General features: G+C 34.3%; 1 protein-coding gene across 2 annotated transcripts in view; it reads left to right on the top strand.

Annotated features, from left to right (window-relative positions):
• The window catches only part of DNAJC1 (DnaJ heat shock protein family (Hsp40) member C1), a 114,413-nt gene that overhangs the window by 43,347 nt on the left and 48,154 nt on the right, over positions 1–22,912 (top strand). For both annotated transcript variants that reach the window (XM_080639539.1, XM_080639538.1), the window contains exons 4-7: positions 5,531–5,696; positions 6,586–6,683; positions 7,763–7,856; positions 17,364–17,454. In XM_080639539.1, the coding sequence (XP_080495665.1) occupies positions 5,531–5,696; positions 6,586–6,683; positions 7,763–7,856; positions 17,364–17,454 (449 nt within the window). The remainder of the gene's footprint in view (positions 1–5,530; positions 5,697–6,585; positions 6,684–7,762; positions 7,857–17,363; positions 17,455–22,912) is intronic.

Raw genomic sequence — 22,912 nt, 5'->3', positions numbered from 1 at the left:
AAGAAAAAAAAGTTAAAGTGGTTTCAGACCACTCAAAGTGAGTTATCCCCCAAATTTTCCCACCTTTTTGTTTATAACATTGTTTACGTGTACTTTCTGATACTGCCTTTCTGGAGCTTAGTTCCAGCTTGGAATCTCTAGGAATTTCCTTGCAGCTGTAATAGCAGCTTTTTGCATGGAACTGTGATGCAGTAGCTTGTAAAACTTAGGGTTTTAAGCCTTGCATGCATTGCGAATATGAATGACTTAACCCAACTTGTTTACAACAATCTCGTTAATTAGTGCAGCACAATGATTACAAATGAGAAGTTAAAGCAGTGGTAGATTGTTCTCGCTTAGATTGAGTTCACTGTCAGTAACTTGTTTTGTACATAGCGTCGTATCTTTCTTGCACAGTGTGGATGCATGGTTGATATTGCCTCTATAGTTGATTAAATAGCTTCTCTTCAGAGAATTTTCTGGAAATAATATGCAGAGTTTAGAAATAACATGTACAGTAGCATAGCTGTATGGTGTCATTGCTTTGAGAAAACATTTATTGGTCAGATATATTACACAGTTGACATTCTTAATGATAAACTCTCAGTTGAGCTTGTAAATGGAGGGTGGTCTGTCCTGTATCCTGTAAGGCATTGTTGTAGCATGTCTTTAAAACAAGTCTTAAGTAAGCATGCTAAGGAGCTGCTCCCTCTCTAATATTGTTTGCATTATAAGGTAACTTGTGGGTTTCTTGGCAGAAGAAAAGGGAGAATTACTGCTTTTTTTGCGATCTTCCTACTTTAGATGTTGATACTTGCCTATGCATTGTGTGAGGTGATAGATGGTAGTGAAAAGAGGCTCAAAGGTTACTGTCATGCCCATATACTGGGGAGAAACTACACTGCACCCTTTGTCTCTCAGAGCTTATCAACTCAATTTCATCCTGATTTCGGAGACACTTATTTGGATCTGCTGTAACAAAGCTTTCTGCCAGGTTCCCCCCCACCCTGGACAGTGTGGTAGTTTTTATATCTGAAATAACTCAAAGACCTGATGGGATGAGAAGGAAGTAAGTTCTATTTCTTACAAATTGGTCAGTGAGGAATTTTGGCATTTTAGCTTGAATCGCTTCACAACTGGACACCTAAATGGGTTGGGGCATGGGATTACACCACCTTGAGAAGAGTGAGCTGAAGGCTTCTGCTTCTGAACAATGAAATCAGCTGTACCTGCCTCTTACTGCTCATATCAAAAGCGATGTAGGCCGGCATTGGTCCTGATGTGCCTACAGAGTGGAACCAGCAAAGGCAGGAATAAGGTCCTGCACTCTTTGAGTGAATGATGAACTCACTTTGAAGCAATATAACTGTGTCTAATTAGACCTTTCCTCCATGTCTTGGTGAATGGCAGAGGTGTTAACTCTGTGTGTGTGTGTGTGTGTGTATGTGTAAAGAAACAGCATTCTAAAAAGCCAGATCTTTTGGCCACCTATATGTGATTATTTTTCTAAACTCTTTGTATTTTCAGATTTATCAGTAAATTTTTACTTCATCTGGTGGCAGAAGCTTTTCTTAAAACATCACAATGCCTCTACTGACAATTATAATACAGGGCTTTAAGATTATGGTTTGCTTTTTTGAGAAAGTTATATAGTTGCTAGTGAAATATACTAATATTAGTAGTAGAACTACAGAATATAGTAGTATTACCATGTTAGTAATTTTATCTTACGCACTGATTTATACATAGCCAAAGCATTCTAATACTCTAACATTAAACATACATGCAGCATTATTTAACATAAAGTGTTTAAGATTAAGTTAAATGTACATGTGGCAGAACACAATGTTTTATGTTTTGTATGTACACTGCAAAGTGTAAAATTCTATGTAAAAGTTTATCTCTGAGGAACAGAGAGAGAGGTGTGTTTCCTGAAATACATTTTACTTTAGGGCATTTATTGGTAAATCAACTTGACAATGGTAAATTTTATTAGCCTTTGATTATTTTTAATTTATGAAAAAGGAGATAGTTTTGCACACTTCTATTAATTGTAATTAGTCAAAAAATCTTACATTTTAATTTCATTGTTTGTTACCATTTTAAGGAGCTTTTGTAAGTTACCAGGCCTATTCTCTGTAACAATGTGGGCTTGATTACAGGAAGCATTTGCAAAGGAATCAAGATATACTTGTTTATAGTAAGAAAGGTGTTTATCTTAGCTCTCATTATAATTGTCTGTATTCATAGGTATAAACTGTTCTGGCTGATGTTGCACTGGATGTCTTTGACATCTTGAGGAAAAAAGGCCCCAAAATAAAAAACACCAGTGCAGTCCTCCCATAGTTCAGAATAGATCTCATTAATTCAAGGTTACAGGATATAAACTATATCAGATCTCTAAATTATTTGAAATATGACATGGAGGGAAGAGTAAATTATAATTATATTAAAATAGATGATATTGTAATTAGCTACTACAGTTAATGGAGATTTTTTTTTTCTTGCAGTGTAATTGAGTCTACAAAGACCTCTAAAAACTATTCAATGCAACTTTACAGAAGAATGAAATTTTAATAATACTGCAATTGATTACTCATGAGTACAAGACTAACAAGTCTGTTATAGAGTACTCAGTTCTAAAAAAATAAATCAATTCAACTTAAGTTATAAAAGGGGAATTTTTTTTTTTGGCTTTTTGTTCCTGTGCTGGTGCTTTGGGGTTTTTGTAGCTTGCTGACTGCTACATTTCAGACAACTGGCAGGCATACTCATATGTCGGATTTGTTGCATTCTGTGTACATATGTCTGAGGAAAAAATACTGCAGATGTATTTTTTTTTCCTTTTCAGCTTGATTTTTTTTTTTCCCTTACGTAAAGTAACAATACAGGTTGCTGAAAGAAGAATGCTTTGTAATTAAATTTCGAATGTAGTTCTTGATGCACATGGATTAACTATCTTCTATAGTTAATGAAGGTTTCTATAAAGAAATTCCTTAATGAGAAACTTGCTTTTAATTAGACGATGTCCTAAATTTGGAAATCAAGATTTTAAAATTATGGGAAGCTTCTGAGTTTCAGTAGGATCATTTTCCAGTTGAAAACCTGAAAATCATTGATATCTTTATTTTTCAAATACAGAGCTTAATTACTATTGAAAGCAGTGATTTATCTTTTAACAGTATATATTCTAAAAAGTGGGTTATAATAGAAGCTATCTTCCCTTAAAATGGCCAGTCGTGTGAGCCATAATGCTCATTGATAATAAAATCAATAGAGCATTGATTCTGAGACTTAATCCTTGGAGACTGTTGTTCAGAACAGCGGACGTAGCCTAGTAAATACCGAGTGCTGTTTAAAGTGTTTAATGCAAGAGACTCTGCTGTCTTAATTTATTATTTTTTAACAGATAATTTATAATAGAACGTGGTTGTCAAACGTCAGTTTGCAATCCCATTTTACATATTGTTGTATTGGACCTTATTTAATCAGTAGCCACATTTTCAGTACATAAATTAGCAAGCCTTAATATTATAAGAAAGTATGATTTATTAAGTATATGTAATTATATTATTATTTATTAAGTTTATTAAGTATATATTATTAAGCAAGTGCTTAATAAATTTATAGTAGTATTAAAAGAATTTTATGATTTTACATATATTTCTCTGAAGCTTTCAAAGGAAGAACATCTGTTGTGAAATCTATCAACCTAATGTGTTTTAAAAATGGGTTTGTTTTCTAAAATATTTTCATGTGTTCTAACAATGTTTAGGGGATGCAGTATTACTTCTAAAATGCTAAAACTTTCACTCAATTCTTGAACAAAATGTTACGTAGAAGTTTAGTTTTGAAGTAGCATACTAAGCCATTTTTCTGACCCGATTTTGTGTTAAGGCATCAGTAGTTAGTTTGTTTTGACTTACTGGAAAAGAAAAAGGTTATTTCAAATTTTGCAATAATGGATATTAATCTTATTAGTCTTATAATTTGCATGGAAGATAGAGTTTTGTAATATGAATTTTACTGCTGGTAGCATTCAGGGCACTGAAGAATCCTGCATGGTTAAATCTTTTGCATAGAAATAATGGTGCCAGCTTGAGCAAATGTTTTACCAGAAGTCAGCTTCTCTAGATATGCTGAATTAAGGTATATTTTTTTAATTGAAAAGCATTGCCTCTTTTTCTGCTTAAAAAAAATGAATTTACTTGTGGAGAATTTTTTCAGTACATCTCCAAAGGTATCAATTTAATAACTATCAAAGTAGCTAGTGCAGTTGTTGCATTTAAATTGATTTACATGTCAAGACTGGCAGTTTAGCAGCTGCGCTATTATTCCTGGATTGGTCAATTTACTTGAGAAAAACCTACTACTGAGTTCTACTGACCTGCATGACAATATAGGCTCTATTTCTATTCCTGTAATTAGGCCTGCGACTAACTCAGAATATCTTTAATTAAAATATTTTGGTCAATGTGTTGCACCAAATTAGGCCTTTCAGTGGAGATTTAATTCTGGAAATGGTGTGATTAGAATATGTAATGAGTTGTGTTCAATTTAAGATTAACAGGTTGTGCATCTTGAACATACAGGTTTTTGAGTTTACTGTAGAAATTTTTGTTTGAAACTTTACTCTTCAAAGTTAACAAATAGAAGAATCTGTTTTGCATGTCTGTGGCTTGTTTATTTTTAAATTGATGGTAACATACTGTAAATAAAAGACCCCAGACATACTAAGATATTTCAAGACATCTGTGTGAAGAAAACAGACAAATTGTCAGAAAATGGTTTCTGTACAGTCAGCGGTGTTAGTAAAATTAAACAGTTTTAAAATAGATTGATTTTTGGCGACAGCTTTTCAAATAGAAAATCAAAATCATCTTGCTGTGGTGAACTTTGTTTTATAACATCAAAATCAAGCCTTTAACTTAAAATTCATATCTGACACAGAATTGATGTTAAGTCTGGCAGCATTTTTACCTAATGGATATTGTGCTACTAAAGGACAAAATGAAAGCAAAAATACCTCTCCCCTCCCCCAACACTTGTGCTTTTAATTTGTGAAAGAAAAATGGGTTTCTCTAGTGTTTGACTTTTGTTCTTTGCTGCGTATTTAGTAGTGTGTGGTTTGTTATTTACTTCTATCATGGAGACCTGCCCACTGATTACTAGGCAGGTAGAACACAGCTACATTTCTAGGAGTCTGTTATGTCATAAGTGAATGAACTGAAGGGTGGGTGGGTGTTGCAGGAGCAGTCGAATCACTTTATTTATTTATTTTAATTGCAAAAGACTAGATACATTTCCCCAGCATTTGGTTTTAGATTCTGCTTGTTTCCAGATGCAAACCTAGCAGCTGACAAAACAAGGCATTGCTCTAAAACCAGCCCCTCAAACAAAAACAGAACTAAAAAACAAAACCCAAATGATCTTTTCTGTGTGTATTATTCAAGCTGTCTGTGGATTATCATTTGTTTTCTTTTATAATTGGATGGTTTGGCTTATTTAATTTTTAGCTCTCCATGAAAGCCTGTTATATTTGCTACTGTAGGTATGATGATATTCTGATCAATGGACTACCAGATTGGCGACAGCCTGTGTTCTACTACAGGCGGGTGAGAAAAATGAGCAATGCTGAGCTGGCATTACTCTTGTTCATTATACTCACAGTGGGTCATTATGCTGTGGTTTGGTCAATCTACCTGGAAAAACAGCTGGTAAGTATTGGTAATAAATCAAACTTGCTTCAATTATTAGTATTGAATTTCCTGCAGAAGTTTGCATATTATAGGGATCTCTTCTACTTCCTCTGTTTTGAATTTGGATTTTTCATATTTAAAAAAGATTATATTTAAGATGGTGATAACTATAGAATGAGCTACACAAATAGTAATCTAAAAACTGCTGAATTTTTCTACAGTTGGTAATTACTAGTGAGAGATGGGTCTTTGTTTGACTGGAAGGAAGAAGAAGCATAAAAACTCCTATCATCTGTTGACACAGAATTGTATGCTACTGTAGTCATGTCTATGGTTTTCCTAAAAGATGTTTAAAAATAATCAGTTTTCATTCATTTAAAAGTCATACTTGCTTTGCCTTTGTTCTTAGCTAAATGCATTTTTTGCTTTGGGTTTTTTGTTAACAGGATAGGCATTGGTAAGCAATATAAACCACATTATTTTTTGATGTTTTTTAAATTTTTTGTCATATAGGGATCTGTTGCTCTTTGACTAGAAAAAAAACTAAGCATAATTTGAAAAATATTCATACATTAGCATCTATTTACTTTTTTTTTTTTATTTTCCACTGCATTATTGAAGTTGATGAATGAGAAAGGAGGCAAGTTGAATGCTTTCTCCTCTTAGAAAACTTTGATTGCTATGGAGATACACATGAGTGACAGAACTGGACTTCATGTGTGTTTAAAGACTGGATACCATGGCAACAGTTATTGTTAAGATAGATCATTTTACTTAATCATGTAGGACCCCTAGATACATTTGCATAAATGCTACTCTACTGTTTACCCTTCACAGAAGAGTCCCAGTAACATTTGTGGTTTACATGCTAATGATAACCTGTAACCGTAGTTCTTTCTACATCAAGGATGAACTGCTTAGCAGAAAAAAGAGGGAGAAGAAGAAAAAACCAGGCACCAGGGGTACAGATGAAGCCAAACTTGCTGCTCTAGACAAAAATGAAAGGTGGGAAGAAACTCTTTTGTTTTCTGCATTTTAAATCATTTTATCAGCTGTTAGTTTAGTTCTGTCATGTTCTCCTTGCATCTCTGAAATACTTTATGAGAAAAACAACTATTTGTAGTAACAGCAATTGCTGATATGAAGCGTGCCAGTGTAGATGTGTTTTCAGCTTTTGATTTGGGAATATATGCGTGGTGTTTATTCAGCAGATCAACAATAATTGAAAGATTAAGACTGAATTAATGATATCTGGCTTATAGAAGGGTTTATTACTTCTACAAATTGATTTTAGAAGATTTTACAACTTTTTCTGCCTTAGATTTTTTTTTTCCTTTTATTACAATTAACAATTTTCAATTTATTTAAGCTTTAGTTTATTACCATACCAAGCAAGGAGTTTTTATGGGGTATTAATGTTTGTCTGATTTAATGGTTTTTATCTGATTAACTTAAAAGCAAGCGTGTTAGTAAAGGCTTCTAACACCATTGTTTGTTAAGAAACACGTAGGCAAATAGTGACTTTCTGGACTCTCCAAAAGATACCATCATTTCTTCTATTGATTCATAGAAAGAAATAACGGGTTTAAATAGTTCACACAGCAGGGGCATGAACTGGATCAATGCAGGATGGAGATCAGAGACCATTCTGCCTGTTGTCTTTCCTGATGACATCAGTGAGTAATGCTCCAGTGAACTGCAAATGACATTAATTTTTATGTATTGTTTTGTTTATGCTACAGTCTTCATATCTGGTTGTCAGCACTTGTGAACACTTGGTTGAGGCTTGAGGTTTTTCCAGGGATTTGTTTGGTTTGTTTTTTTTTTTTTCAAACTGAAGAGATTATGTGGCTTAGGAATTTATCTTCTTGAAAAGCCCTTTTTAAGAGATTAAAATACAGTGATGATTAGAAGGGAGCTGTTACGTATTTTTAATTGAATATTCAAAATGTATTTTTAATATTATGTAGTTACACGCTTTTATAGAAGTTGACAAGTGCTAATAATCTTGAAGGATATGGTAAAGTTCTGACTTTATGGTTATGTGGAAGTAGTGAAAAACTTACAGTTTTATTTAACTGCAGAGTACTGGACAAACCACAGTGGCATGACTTACTTCCATGCAAGCTGGGAATATGGTTCTGTCTCACTGTGAAAGCTTTACCTCAGCTGTTCCAGGTAATAGTAATGATTCTAAGTTATATTACTTTATTTTTCTTGATGGTGTTATTATGGATAATCAGATGCATAGCACTTGTTCTTACAAATTTTTTGACTCAAGCACATACCGTGTGTGTATATATATGTATAAAAATTACTCTTTGGAGGCAAATATATTATCGTAAGTTCATAAAAATATGAATATATTAAAAATGTACATTAATCTTAACATGCTAGAGAATTCAGCAGCAGTTCCTGTTAGGCAAAATTACAAGAATATATTATGGAGAGGGGTGATACATATACACGTAAAAAGATATTGGTATTCCTAATGAGTGATCTGTTAACAAAAATATTTTTATCTCAAATAGGCAAATGCTGTGCTTTCACAGCAAGTATTAATGTCATTTAAATTTGAGGGAGCAGTGAAATTACTTCTTCTGATTGAGGTTTTTTTTAAGTCACTGGTTAAGGATGTAAATCAATACCTGAAAATACTACTAAGGGTAAAGTAACAAAGGTATAGTTGTAACTTATAAATGTGGCAGATTTGCCCATGGTTTTGTGGTTTTGATGTAATAATCTAAACTGTAAAATTTAGTTGATATTCAGCCAGTGTAAGTGTTGTCAGATCTGTTATCAGAATAACTTGTTTAATATGACATGGTCTTTCTTTTCATTTCCCTTGAATATATCCATTTGTTTTTAGTATCCTTGTCACTAATGAATATGGATCAGGGAATGCAAGGTGGATTTTACTTCGGTTTACAGAAACATTGAGTATTAATTTTGAAGTAGAAATAGCATCAGTGTTCAATTTCTGTTTGTGTTCAAGCTGGAAAAAGCATATAATTCATAATTCCTAATATGTAGCAAAAGACTTATAAAAATCATAAAGTCTGGTCTTTCAGCACCACAGCCTTTAGCTTTTCCTGCAAAGAGATGCAGAAGTTAGTATCTTCCTCGTTTAAAAGTTTCACCAGAACTGTGTGGCTATTTTATTAAAGAAACCTTTCCTTTTTGCAAGTTTTTAAAGCAAAAATGATGGTGCTTAATTAAATCAACTGTTGTGTCCAAATTAAGCTTTGATGTTCATCCCTCATTTTGGTGAGTCAGATGGAAAAGAATTTAGTTCAGCAACTGCTGTTGCTGCATTTTTGGAATTTTCATAATTATACAACTTTTTTTGTCTTAATTGCAAAATATTCAAAATACTTCTTTCAGTCGAAGTTTTCTCACTTTCTATTTTAAGATATTCTGTTAAAAAAAAGTCAGTTTAACAGGTTTCAGATTTGCTCTTCAAAAATCAGATCCTGTCTCAGCCAGAATAGGTGGAAAAGATGAACACAGCAAAAGTGGTTTTGCACTTTGTAGATACCTAGCCAATACCTCTTGTGGATCTTAAATCCATTAAATTAATAGTAGTGAAAAAAACAAAAACCCTATCTGAAGTCATGGAAAATTGGAAACCAACAAGCAGGGATTTGGTGGCAGGGGAAGCATGATGTAGAGGAATTGAGGACAGGACAGCTCTGGAGCAAGGAGGATACAAAGAGATGTGGTTCTAGAGTAAATTGCCCGGTACATGAGTTATACTACAGCTTAACTCCAGGGTTTGTTTTGTTGTTGTTTAAGGTGACCTGCCAATTACATAAATTAACATGCAATAAAATACAAGTATTCTTCAATATTAAGATTATTCAGGACTTCAGATAACTGAAATAAATTACTGTAGCTCATTAGCTAACAATACTTGAAGTATTACCTTATTTGAAGAGCGTAAGATCAGCAGTGACCTCATGCTCGTGACTTTTCTGAGGTGACAGTGCAGAAGATAGATGTTGTAGCTAGCTGGACAGGGACACCTCTGGGCTCCTTTTAAGTTGTATTTAAGGTTTTAGCATGTTCTGCCTTAATTGAATTACCAAGGTAATAGGAAAAAAGTGGCTGTTCTTACATGATTATAACCTGGTACAGAGGTCCTGTTTTGAACGTGCATGCTTTTCTCTTCAGTAATATGCTAACGTAGGCTTGAGATTTCAGTGTTTCAGGCTTTTAGTAAAAATAGAATCACTAAGGCAGCTTATCTAGAAGGTAAGACTCATGCTGATATTGAGTAGTGTTATTTGTGCTAGTTACATGCAAATTATTTAACAAGGTGTTACAGTGGTTGACATAAGTATGGCTGCTACAGATTTTTGTTTATCAATTTAATCTAAATTATTTCTTCAGTCACTTAAGAGCAAACAAATTATTTTTAAAGTTGGCTGTCATTCATCTGCAACTAATTCTGCCAATTGTAGATTAACTTCTGAAAATGCATCCGTATTTAAATGAACCCTATTTGGGACAGGAAAGAGTAAAAGTTAGCAATACTTTTAATGAAATGTTGCTTCTGCCACTGAGTTTTTCAAAACCCTGACAGTGAAATTGCTGAACTACTTCCCAAATTAAGGAAACAAAACCACCTGCCTGTGTACACAAGTTTGTCCTTAAAGGAAACTTTACTAAAAAAAGAAGGAAACAAACAAAAAAAGCATCCCAACCAACCCAAACCCTCAACAAAACAAAAAACACAAGGAGAGATCAATTTAAACTTTTTGTCAGTTTTTGTATTGATGTCTTTTACTTAGCATCCACCTCTCCCCCGCGTTAGTTAATGCGAATATTCTTCTTACAACAGCTCTGTCTGAGGATTCAGGTTGCTGAGCTTCTGCCCATGCCCGGCACTCATTTATCCAATTGAGTGTCTTTCTCCTACTTCCCTTCCTTCTTCAAAATGTCAGATTTTAGAAGGAGGCACTTAAAATAATTAAGGTGGGCCTTTACTGAAGAAAAATGCTTTGTTTGCATGCCCTTCTGATGGCCTATGCCATTTTATCGTAGTCTACATTTTATGTCAAGAAACTGGAAGAAAAATGGGTGAGAGAAGGATGAGAGCAACTAAAAAATGATTGGTTTGTTGTGTTGTTTTTTTTCTTTTTAAACTGTTGACAGTTGTATTTTGAGAGAGATTGCATAGGTTTTTTTATCCACACATTTAGTTTAGTTAAATTTGGGGGTGAAAACAGCATCTTTAAGCTTGTTTTAAGAAGCAAAGGGAAAAGAATACATAAAATGTGTCATAAATCAAATATCTCTGATGTGAAAGAAACGTTAAGTGGAGTATAAATTACATTGACTATTATCAAGTTTAATTCTTATAATGTAGGCTCAAGAAAAAAGATAAGGAAAGAATACTAATTGTTTCTAAGGTCATTTATAGTTTCCTCTTTCATGAGAATGGCCAGGAAGAAGTCTATATATTTAAGGAAATACATAGAAGAAGAAGAAGAAAAAAAAAACCCAACTTTAATTATAATGCTTATTGGAACTGAAAATTGTTCTTACAAAAAGTTAACCAACCAAATATAGTGTGCAAGAATTGAAGTTCAAATGGTCAGTGTAGTACAGAGGACACAGTTGTTTCAAGTGAACTTTCATTTTGTGGTAGAACAGTCATATGTAAATTGCAGTTTATTCCCAAAACAGCTTACGAGAGGTTTTTCTTTGGGTGTGCAGACATAAGACTTAAGCAAAGTCTTTTTAAAAAATGTTAATTAATCTTCACAAAGTATTTCCTTCAGAAAACTGAAGATAAGAGTGTTTGTTAATGTTCTGTCAACTACTTTCCCTCTGCCTTGATGGGGTGAAGCTTAGCAATGAATGTCTTTATTTTTACACCAACTTAATTAATACTAGTCAGCACTATGATATATTTTTGTATTTATGATATATTTTTGTATTAGTTAAATAATTTCTGGAAGAACTTCTGGTGGCTTGCCAGTAACAAGAAGGCAGTTCAAGCTTCAGTACGTAGTAGTACCGGGTATAACCTAGTGAAATTATCAACAAAGCTTTCAATTACTATTGAAACTTTTGCTTATGGAGACCTTTGTGTAGTGTGAAGTGAATTAAAACAAAAAGGCCAGTAATTTATTTTTATGTAGACTACCAGATGGTAATTACTGTAGCTGATTTAGTAGCCTGGAATAGATTCAAACTAGTGACCCAGAGGTGTTTAATTTTTTCCTCAGGTTTTCTTTTAATCTGTGATTACATTTCAACACCTGTTTAGAGATGGTTCAGCTTTGGCCTTAAATGGATTGGCAATGTGTCATTAAACTCAAGAGGCTTTGCCAGCAGGGCATCTCCTTTGACAAAGTTAGCTTTTAAGTAAGATTTATTTAGGGCAGCAAACGTTTATGTAGGTTGTTTTTGTCTTCACATATTACTATATAAAATCATTGTGGGAGATTAAAATAAATTTTACTGCGTTTAATAGCATATGCCCTAAAATGAGATTTTTTGAGAAGATTTATTCAAGTCAGGTTAAATATCTCCTTAATACTCAGCTTTACAGGGTTTTAATGTGTTGAACTTACTGTACAGCACCAATGTTGATATAAATTGTGGGGAGTGAGCAATTGCAGGATGTGTGGCACGAGTGATTGCCTATTTGCTCTGTTTCTTGCTATTTTGCAGCTGTTGGAAGAACCAAAGTAGGGATGAAGCTCTTGACCCTGAGGTCAATTAGAAGCTTAGAAGCAGGTCAGAGGAAAGCGGATGGTAAAACAAGTATTCTGGGTGTATGCAAGTGAGCAAAAATAATTTGTGTCCAACAGAGTACTGATGGAGACTGTGGAGACAAAATGTGCTTTGCTGCATAGTAAAAGTTTTAAGTCAGTGTAAGACACTAAAGAAATTAGCCTTTAATAGCCTGCTGTTCTGTGACAGAGAATTTTATTCTGCTCCTTTGAATTACTTACTGTATGTCTGCTTATCCCAGCACACACACTAGAGGAACATAGCTCCAAGAGTAGCTTGTGTATGAGGCAATACTGCTTTTCAATTAATGGTGCTGTTCTATTGTGGTGTGAGGGTTTGTGGATTGTGAATGGGTGTCAGGGAGGCCTTGCAGCATTGGCCTCAGTTTCCCCCTTTTGCCCACCTTTGCTCCATTACTCTGGATGTGGAATACCCAACAGATGCTGCAGAGAACAGCCTGCATCCAAGGCTTGGGAACCATGCTTCAACTGCCTACAGGCTATACACAGCTGACAGTCCTGGCCACACCTGGTATTATTTCAAGGCCAAAGCATGATTTTCTGGTTATAAAGAAGAAAGTAATGCAATTCCTATTTATTTGCTAGTTTACCTTTGAGAAACATGTAAAAATGCAACAGATAAAGATAAGCCATAATGTTTAACTTTTTTAACATTATTTTTTACCAGAACGTGTTGATATCACTAGTTTATAAAGCCATCAAGAGTGTTTTTGCTGTGGTGTAATGGATGTCATTTTTATTGCACAGAAATAGCAAGAAAGTGGATGTTGCAATAATTTTAATTTGCCTCATTTTCTCTGTGTGTTTTTGTACAAATTGTGTAAGAACACTACTCAAAAAAACCCCAAAAATTCGTTCAGGAACTTCATACAAATATTTCTCTTCAAGTCTATAGACTGATTTAGTAAGAATTAATGCAGAGAAAATTATTTCAATATACTGATTTTAAGTATGCTTGTGGGAAAGTTTCCAGTTAACTGTGAATTCTGAGGGGATACATTTTGTTTTTATCAGTCCCTCACTCAGAGAACTGAAATGTGAAGCTGATTCTATCACAAAATCTGTAATGAAGATTCACATATGGCCAATGCAGCAGGTTGTTTCCATTGTTTGCCTTGTTTCTCCTAATCTCTAGTCTTTCTGAGGTAGACCACAAAGCCAGGAAGATTAGCTGGAGGGAAAAATAACCCTACAACACAAACAAAACAACAAAACCTCATCACCCTACCCAAGAGTCAAGGAGAGGCCAAAGTGAGTCTTACTCAGAACTAAGTTTTTATTCCAGAATTAGTACAGTTTGAATAAATAATGTATTTGTTGATATAAAACCAACAAACAACAGTCACCCCCACCAAAACCCCCAATCAAAAAAAAAAAAACCCTTAAACTTCCAGTATCTAGAATTTCTATATTTCTGTATAACTCAAGCGCTGCTTTGTCTTGGCAATCCTAAATTTATTGACACGAGACAATGCTAAAATAAAAAGCAACTAAAATACAAGATTTTTTTTTTCACTGTTCTTCATTCTTTCTTATGGTTACAATATTGAAAAGAATTCAGTGTTTGTATGTTGATTTTTATTTTTCTTTAACACTTTTTGAAATATTTTGGTTAACACTGAGGGTAATCACAGGAACTTCCTATACATGGCAGTTGAAATATAATTTAGAAATACTAATACCAGAATTTTGCATTTCAGATATACTCTTTTTTCATTCTGTTACTTTTTGGAAAGTGTACATTTAAAATCATAGTACAAAAAAACCAGCACATATTACCACTCTTCACTATTCTTTTTGCTTAACTATATGTATTATTGCTTTGATGGTGAAGAGAAGTAATGTATCTGTGTTCAAACTCCTGCAAATGAGAGCAAAATATTTCTGATTAGTTAAGGTGGAGCTTTTAGTTAGAACAGTTCTAGTTGTATTTCTGTATGTTTATGTAATAAGAAATGTTTATTACCTATTAATGGTGAACTAATGGTGATCAGGTCTAAAATGTTGATGTGCATATTTTGAGCTGTTTGGGAAAATATCTTCTAAAAGAAAAATCATTACTGAATCCTGGGGAAGGAGCATTAGATTGAAAGAGGCTGTATCTATACTGCCAGTGGTTTTAGGGCCCTAAAATTGAAGCAAAATGACTACTAGAATTTATCACTTTGGAAAGTAAAAATTCTGAACATAAATCTGTTTTGAAATACTCTGACTACCAAAACCGAGTATGCTTGAAAATGAATATTCCTGTTTAGACTGAAACTATTGAAAGCTAACAAGGAGTAAATTGAAATGTGCTTACTTATGTTAAGGCAGAATTTTTCTTCAAATAACTTCTATTTTAAACTGTCTTCCAGTGGGTTTTTTGGGGTTTTTTTGTTTTGGTTTGGTTGTTTTGTTTTGTTTTCATTTTGACGTATAAGGTCTAATACCCATCTAGTTTGTGTCTGTGGCTAAAATCTTTACTCAGGTATGTCTTTTAATTTCTCCTTACAACCTGTAAAGCCATTTCTTAGGCTTCTGTGGGAAGGATTTCATTTTCAAATCTTCAGAATCCATTTTGATTTCTTTTTCAGTTCTTTTTTCTTTTTCTTTGCTTTACTTTCTACATTTTTGTGTGATTCAGAATGTGCAGTCTCCCCTTTTTTGTGGTTATGGTACTAGCCATAACAAACCGTGATTAATAAGATTAAAGACTAATGTTGCCTTTGTTACCTGCATATTACTCCATTTGCAGTGATAATCCATTTTATATCTATAAAGCAACAATACTGCTAAATTTCATTTACGTGCTACTGAATAGTTTTCTTTGTTGTTCAGCTATTGTGTCTCATTTTCATCTGAGCCACATTTCCAATTGTTCCATGATTGACATGCTGGAGAGATTGACAGTTACCCCCTAGTGCCTGCTGTCTGGAGATCCCACAAGCAATAATGGATTTTACACCAGAATTTAGCATCAAATATTGGCTTTCAGTGTCAAATGGGTTAAATTTAAATGCCAGTTAATTGTAGCCATTTTAAAATCATAGCCTTAAACAAAAGCATTTTTTGGATATCAGTATGTCTGAGTCCTGTGTATGCCACCCAGCACAAATGTCTCAAACTTACAGCACAAGTTAACCATTTTGTTTATGGCTATCTCTGTTTCTTAATCATGCAAGTAGTCCAGATCTGGAGAGTACAAGGGAAGTTGCCATATGCAGTAGGGAATTCATATTTCAGGTAAACCGAAAGGGAAACCAATGCTGATCCTAATTTTTTAATTCAGTTTTCTAGCATAGAAAATGAGCATGTTTCCTCAAAGTCTACATATGTGCAGTAGTTATTAACATATTAACAGTAGTCGTCTTGTACCTACACGTGGTTTGGATTTTTTTTTTTTAGCTCCAATTCTGCGAAAACCACCAAACCCCCCTTCTTCCCCATCCCCGAAACGAAAACTGAAAGTGTGTTGCTGAGATGAGTTGTGTGAGATGAGTTGCTCTCATCCATTATGTTCCAACCTTGTAAAGTTATGTAAATTCCTTAAAATTTCTACTGTGCTCAGTGGTCCCCTACATAAACCTGGCAGAGAAATGTAACTTCCCATTTCCTGTACCCAAATGGAAAGACAAATAGAGAGTAAGAGGTATTTTGAAAGAGATTAAATCTTACTGATGTTTTGTGGGAATTTGTCAGAGTTGTTCTTCAGGCACACTGACGTGTGTCAGTGAGATGTCTCCAAAACATTACAAAGTTCTGAGGTGGATCGTGGTTCTGTGCTGTGTTTTCTCACTTTCCTCAAGTAGTTTTGAAGGGGTAAATGCCAGTACAATGCAAAGAACAGCTTTTGTCATATTGTCTTTACAGGAAGCAATGTTTTTGGATGACTTCTACTGTTAGAGGCAGGAGTGACTGCTTAACTCAGTTTTCATTTTCAAAGCTTATTAAGTTGTCTTATTTTAATAAGACTGGATTTTGTTCAAATTTGTGGGATTATAGTTGAAATTATAAAATTATTATAATTATAAAATTATTTATAAATTATAAATTATAAAAATATTTACTGATGAATACATTCTACGTAAAAATTTGAATCGCACTATATGTAAAAGGCAGGACTGTTAATGTAACAAGAATAAAACTATTTTGGGCTATAAGGAACTAAAATTAGGTTTATATAATACTGTAATTTTGATTTACTACTGGTGAGAGTCTCTTACGTCAGCAGTCTGGTTGTTCATATTGAAAAGCTTTCAATGCAAATCATCAGATTTTGGAAGCATGTACCTTACTGGAGATTTGTGACAGGGGTCTAGTTTTTCATGTGTAAATTTGCCAAATAGATTTCAGGTTAGGATCTAATCCTTGGAGGAAAAAAAACCCAAACAAACCAAAAACAAACCAACAAAATATAATATATATTTTCAACACTTTAATTGCAGTCTAGAAGTTGTTTTGGGGGGAGGAAATAAATAAAAAGGGACAAAGTTTGGTTTTGGAACGTGTGGCTAGTGTTACCATAGTGGGTTCACACTAAGATGACTGCTGCCTAGCAATTGCCTTTGTCCCTGCACATACTACTCTAATTAAAAACTTTTCTTTCTTCCTTGAACTTCCAGATTGCTGATGTGAGCAAAGTGGCTACATGGCCTCTTACAAAGCTATAGGTAGTGATCAGAAATGTTTTTCTAACCATTTTGCTCTTCAGGTTGTCAGCAAGCATTAAAGTCTATAATATCTACATTATTACATCTGAACCTTTGTTATACGAAAACTCTACATTCTCGGCAAATACTTTCTATACTGACAATTGCTGTAACTCAAGAGAACAAATGTATCTTAAATTGTTTTGAAAGGTTAATTGAGAACTTAGAGCCATTGCAATAACTTGTTTGTATAAGGATGCTAATACCATTGCAACATTTTCTTAAAGGATGCCAGACAATTATATGTAGAATATAAAGAAACAAAAATGAAGGCGAAAGAAGATGCCCTGGCTAAGGCTGAACTTGAAACACTTCAGAGTGAGTTTTTACCACTGTCTTAATAAACAAAGATGTAATATGATATACCTACTACACAGGATGTATGTGAACATTTTTATATCTAAAATGTGTGCTCTATATATTTCTGTACTGTGGATAAATTTTAAAAAGCTTTTAATTTTTTGTCTAGTTTTGCAGTAGGCTGCTGGCTTGTTCCTACAGAAGCATGAAAGTCAGGTGATAGCTATATTGCAGCAACAAAAGCATGCTTTGCTAGAAATGTTGCTTTACAGGAGGGGGAAATCTCAAATGCATAGATTTTGAAGTATAAATTTTCAAAAGTGACCACTTGTGTTTTGAGCATTCTTGTATTCTCTTTGTCTGTAAATATTTTTTAAAATATGCTTAGTAATTCTGTTTTGCAAATTGGGTTGATTTTTGTAAGAGAAATTCAATGTAATTTGAATTTCCAAAAGCATGGATGCAGACTTCGGAAATGGATTCACGCTGTTGTTGAAATAAATGCTTTAAAGTCTTTATGCTCGTATAAAAGACCAGGGAAGACAATTACCATTTTCCTTAATGAAGTAGTCAGAATAATTATAGGTGACTTTTCCTTTTCTTCTTTCAGTTATCTGCTTTTGACAATGATTAAACTTACCCTCTTCTGAAGACAATTTTAGAAGTTTTTTTTGTTTGTTTATATGTGTGTGCTTGCTTTATTTACCACACTTAAGTGCATGCTTTTAAGTTCCTTTATTCTGACAAGTGCATTGAGTGCCCTATAATAATTTACTAGCTTTGAGTATGCATAAGCCTTAGGCACTTAAAATACAGCTGCATTATTTATATTTACAAAGTAGCTTAATTTTGTAAAATCAGCAAATATACCCAGTTACAGCAATAATTTCCAACTTATCTGTAGCTGAATCTATTTTGAGAAAATGGGTGACATTCAGCACCTCAGTGAACATTTTGGACCCAGGCCAAATGTAGCAAAGTAGCGCATTTAATACTTGTTAGGAGGCCTGCCATTATATTTGAGATACCTACCACAAAATGGGCCTTGAAAAGGGTCTTGACTCGGGTTATTAAAAACTTGTTAGGGTAGTGAACTACTGTTAAAAAAGGATTAGTTTTTGGAAACAGAAGTGCAAGTGAAAGTAAAAAGTCATTAAATTGTGTGTGCACGCTCCTGTGTTTGACTGAAAGAGCACGTGTGAACTTTTCAGTATTCCCCCTCTGCCAGGTGTCCCTAGAGTTGGGGTTTTTTTCTTACTTCCATTATCAGTGCCCACATGTGAGAGATGTGGGTTTGGCACATTTCCCCTCAGGGTCACCCATGACCTCTCACCACCCTGTCCTCTGTCATGCTGCTGGGTGTGACACGGCATTACCCCCATGTCTGCCGAGTGACCCAGTGTCACTCATGTGAGCAGGGGCAATTCCTCACCAGTCTTACTGGCTGCATCCCACTCCCCCTTGTTAGGCTTGCTGGCAGGGAGCAGCTAGCTCTTATTAATAAGCCACCTCTTATTAGCAGAGTTTGAAATTTGGCACGGAAATAATTTGGTCAGTCCTAGCAGTGCTATGAGCACTGCATGGGCAGTAGAATGAGCTGTTGGTTACCTTTTTTTTTTTTTTTTTTTTTTTTTTTTTCTTGTAAAGAAATGAGACTCCCAAAAAGAAGAACAAGAGATGCATCTCTGTTACTGTAGGCAAAAGAAGTTACATAATTCTTTACTGAACCTTGCATGCAAAGCATCTGTTAAATTTGCTTATCTCGTTATATTGTTCTGCACTTCACAATTAGCATAGAAAGGTTGTAAATCACCAAATATGTATTTTGTTTGCCCCCCTTCTTAATTTTAGAGACCATCCCTGGAATGAAAGTTTGTAACAGTTTCATCTATCTAATGGAATAAATTTATCTCATGCAGATTAGCAATAGCTGTTTTACAGTGCTTGTTTTTTCATGACCTAATTGCTAGTTTACCCTCGTGTCTATCTGCTTCCCTGCTGAAATTGTGCAGTGTTCTGTAGGCGGCTTGAACTAAAACCAGAGATGGGTACTGAAGGAGGAAAATACAATTTGCAGAGTAGGAAAGGGTGGACAGTATTAGCATGTCATTAAAGTGCCATATTTGGTAAGGAGTGTTGAAAAGTAATTTTTGGCAAGGTAATATTATGCACAATTTTGAGAAGTGATAAGAAACCCTGCTAAAGTGCTGGAAAATTAAGTCAGTCTATTGGAAACTGTCATTACTACCTTAGGAAAAATACAGCAACTTTACCTTACAAAAACATAACTTAAAATACAGACCTTATGTTTCTAGGAAATGCTGTTTTGTATGGAATTACAGATAACTGGCTATTTTATGTGCAAAAATAGAAATGGTTTGCCTTACATTTCCTCATGACCTTTTCACATTTAGATAGCGGAACACAAAATTTATTTCCATTTAAAATGGAAGTGCTTTAATTAATAAACTTCAGCTTCTCCTTCTATATTGCCACACATGCAGATAACCCCTGCAACAGGGAATAATTCTGTAACAATAGATAGCCCTGTTCTTTGTAGTCATGGGATGTAAAATAGAGTATGTATTAAATAAACTGAGTAGTCATTAAACTGAGAAGACTTACGCATACATTATCAGGACAGATGACTCTCCAATTTTTAAACATAAATTGAGTAGTTATCAAGACAAATTCTAGCAACTCTGCGGGTCCTCTTCTTGCACGAACTACTACTTTCAACCACATCCATTGGGGAAACACATCTATTTTTGTTTCTTTATACTTAGCCTTGGTAATTCTCTAACTTTCCATTCTTATGTTTTCCTTGGCTCTCAATATGAAGACTTATTTTTAAAATATGCCTTTCTAAAGAAGTAACACCTGCTAGATATTGCAGGTGAACTCTTCACTGACATCCCAGTTAACAAAGATATTTGCGTTGTAAATCCAGTATTCTTGGCCTGATGTACAAGGCATCTGGAACTATCTGTATTTATAGTTATAAACCATGTTGAATAGTATGTAGTTTGTTGGGTTTTTTTTCCTTACTCCCATCATTCAAGGTTTAATGGAAATACGAAGTTACTAGTCCTGTGGCTGTGACTAGCCTTCTTTCTGTATTGGGGCTTTATGATGGTAGCTGTAGTGGTATTTATGGTTTTTTATAGGGCTTTATAGTAAGAAATGTCTTCCTGTGGAACATCCAGAGCTGTAGTGAAACCTTTAATAATATATTTGATAAAGTTTGGTTAGGCTCAGCAGTTCTCCCTTTCCAGATAGCTTGGAATACAGCATGCCCCTTTGGTAGCATTTTATATTGTTTCATGAAACCTAGGGATAGAAGACATTGCTAAATCATTTAGTATAATGTGTTTATTTCAAACCCTTACAGGCAAAAATCAGTGAAAAATACTGATTCTCATGACTTGTCTTGTTTGACTTGTACCAGTGATGTACTTTAGCTTTTAGCATCTTGTTATGCAAGATACAATATTGATTTGAAAGCCTTGAGATGCCTTCAGTTCTTCATGGTTTGTTCAGACAATTAATTTTACTGTTACATAGTTATGTCTTACTTTCAGTACCAATTTCTCTAGCTTTAGCTTTTAGTTGTTCTGTTTACAGAATCACAGATTACCTTAGTTCCATTGCACTGGTAGCTCATTTCAGATTGCTTAACCACCAGAACTGCAAGCTCTTACACCAGAGGTTCCTTGCACGCAGTTCCTCATCAGTGCAGATGTGGCATAAGATCTGTAACTGTAATTTTAGAAAATGATTTTGATTTGATTGGTCCTAGAATACCAGCCAGTCCATGTTCCTATTTCTTCATGTACTTTCCTCTTCACTGTAAACCATTTTGACCCAATTTATGTAATCCAGCACTATACTGAAGGTGACTTTACTTCTAAATAATTGAAAAAGATATTTGATAACTGTATTTAGTGTTAATCCCTGCCAAAATGCAATGTTCACATGCCTGCTCAGTAATGATTTGCTGACAGGCAGGTTCAGAGAAAATTACTTCATATAATATGTCTTTTTTTGGTCAGTGTGTGTGTGAATGTACTGATCACTTAATTGTTACCTCTGAAGCCTAATTATGGCAAACTAAGTATCATCCGATTCACTGATGGTTTTGGCAGGCCTGCTGAAAGGATTTTGAACTTGCAAGCTCATGTGTTTTTCCAGTTGTTTCAACTAGGCTGTCTGATGCCTCTCCCTACAAAACTTGCTTCAGATTTTATGGAAAATATTCCACTCACATACAGCATTAGGAGGCTTATTTGAAAGAGTCATGCGTGTTTCATTATATGTTTGTTTGTTAGAAGACAAATTAGCTCTCAAATGTTGGAGGTTTATTTCTAATCCTTTCATATTATGGAGATGAGGTATTTGGGGGGGGGTTGAAAGTTTGGGGAAGGGTAGATAGAGAAAGATGAAAGATCAAAACCTACAGCTTGTGAGAAGTTTTTTATAGTTGATGATATATTCATCACTGAGCATGTTTTTAGTCAATTTGCTCAAAAATAAACTAGCTTCTAGGTCTCAGTACAGCAGATGTATGAATCTGTTTCCAACTTGTGATGCTTTCATATAATCTCATTGACTTTATTGAGTACAGAAATGTGTATTTCTTAAACATGAGTGTTTGAATATAGTTTGCTCCACTGTTTTCAATAAACTGTCAAAACCTTAGCACAGGTTTTTTTTCCAGACTTTTGAGTCTGTTGTATAGCCAGTGCAGGAATAGTATTGGAAGCCTTTAAAAACGTAAAGTACTGTACTTTTAAGAGAGTTAGCTAATTGTTATCTGTTGAAGTCTAGGCGTCCCAGTGATAGTTATGTTTACATGCTGTTCAAATGTAGGGGACAAATTGTATCTCCTTTTTTAACACTGAGGTTGTTAAATACATAGTCTTTTGGTAAAGAACTTGATAGTTCTAAAGGTGAAAAATACATAAAAATAGTATCCTTGCAGCATATGAATTCAGCAAGTGATAAAATTTCTTCTGCTACAGAAGGACCAGAACTGTAGAAGTCATAAACCATGTAAAATATTCGTCTTTCTACATTGGAGTGGTAGATACAAAATTATTTCCATACTGGTTATGATCTTGGATTATCCATTTACTTTCTGTTGTTGCCTGGGTTTTATTATTCTATCTAATATACAAGAAAAGTTGCTGCACTTCAAGTTGGCAATTAAATTACATAATGTTCCCAGAAAATAATAGTGTTAAGCAAGCTAATCATTCCCTTATTGAGCTTAAAGTGAGGCTCTGGTTTCACCAAGGCTCTTTCTCTTGTCTGCATTTAGGTGGATGAGCACTAGTAACTCTGATCATAGTTAAGGTCCACTAGATATTGATACCCGCCTATGGTATAGTGGTCTGAACATCCCCTGTCTAAAATCCTGTATTATGATAACTGTTCAACCACTTGGATGTGCTTCCCTAGTCTAAAAAGTGGCTTT

Source organism: Psittacula echo, assembly GCF_963264785.1.
Source record: "Psittacula echo genome assembly, chromosome: 2".
Taxonomy (NCBI): Eukaryota; Metazoa; Chordata; class Aves; order Psittaciformes; family Psittacidae; genus Psittacula; species Psittacula echo.
Note: the sequence above shows the minus strand (reverse complement) of the source record. Positions and strands in the feature narration are given on the sequence as shown.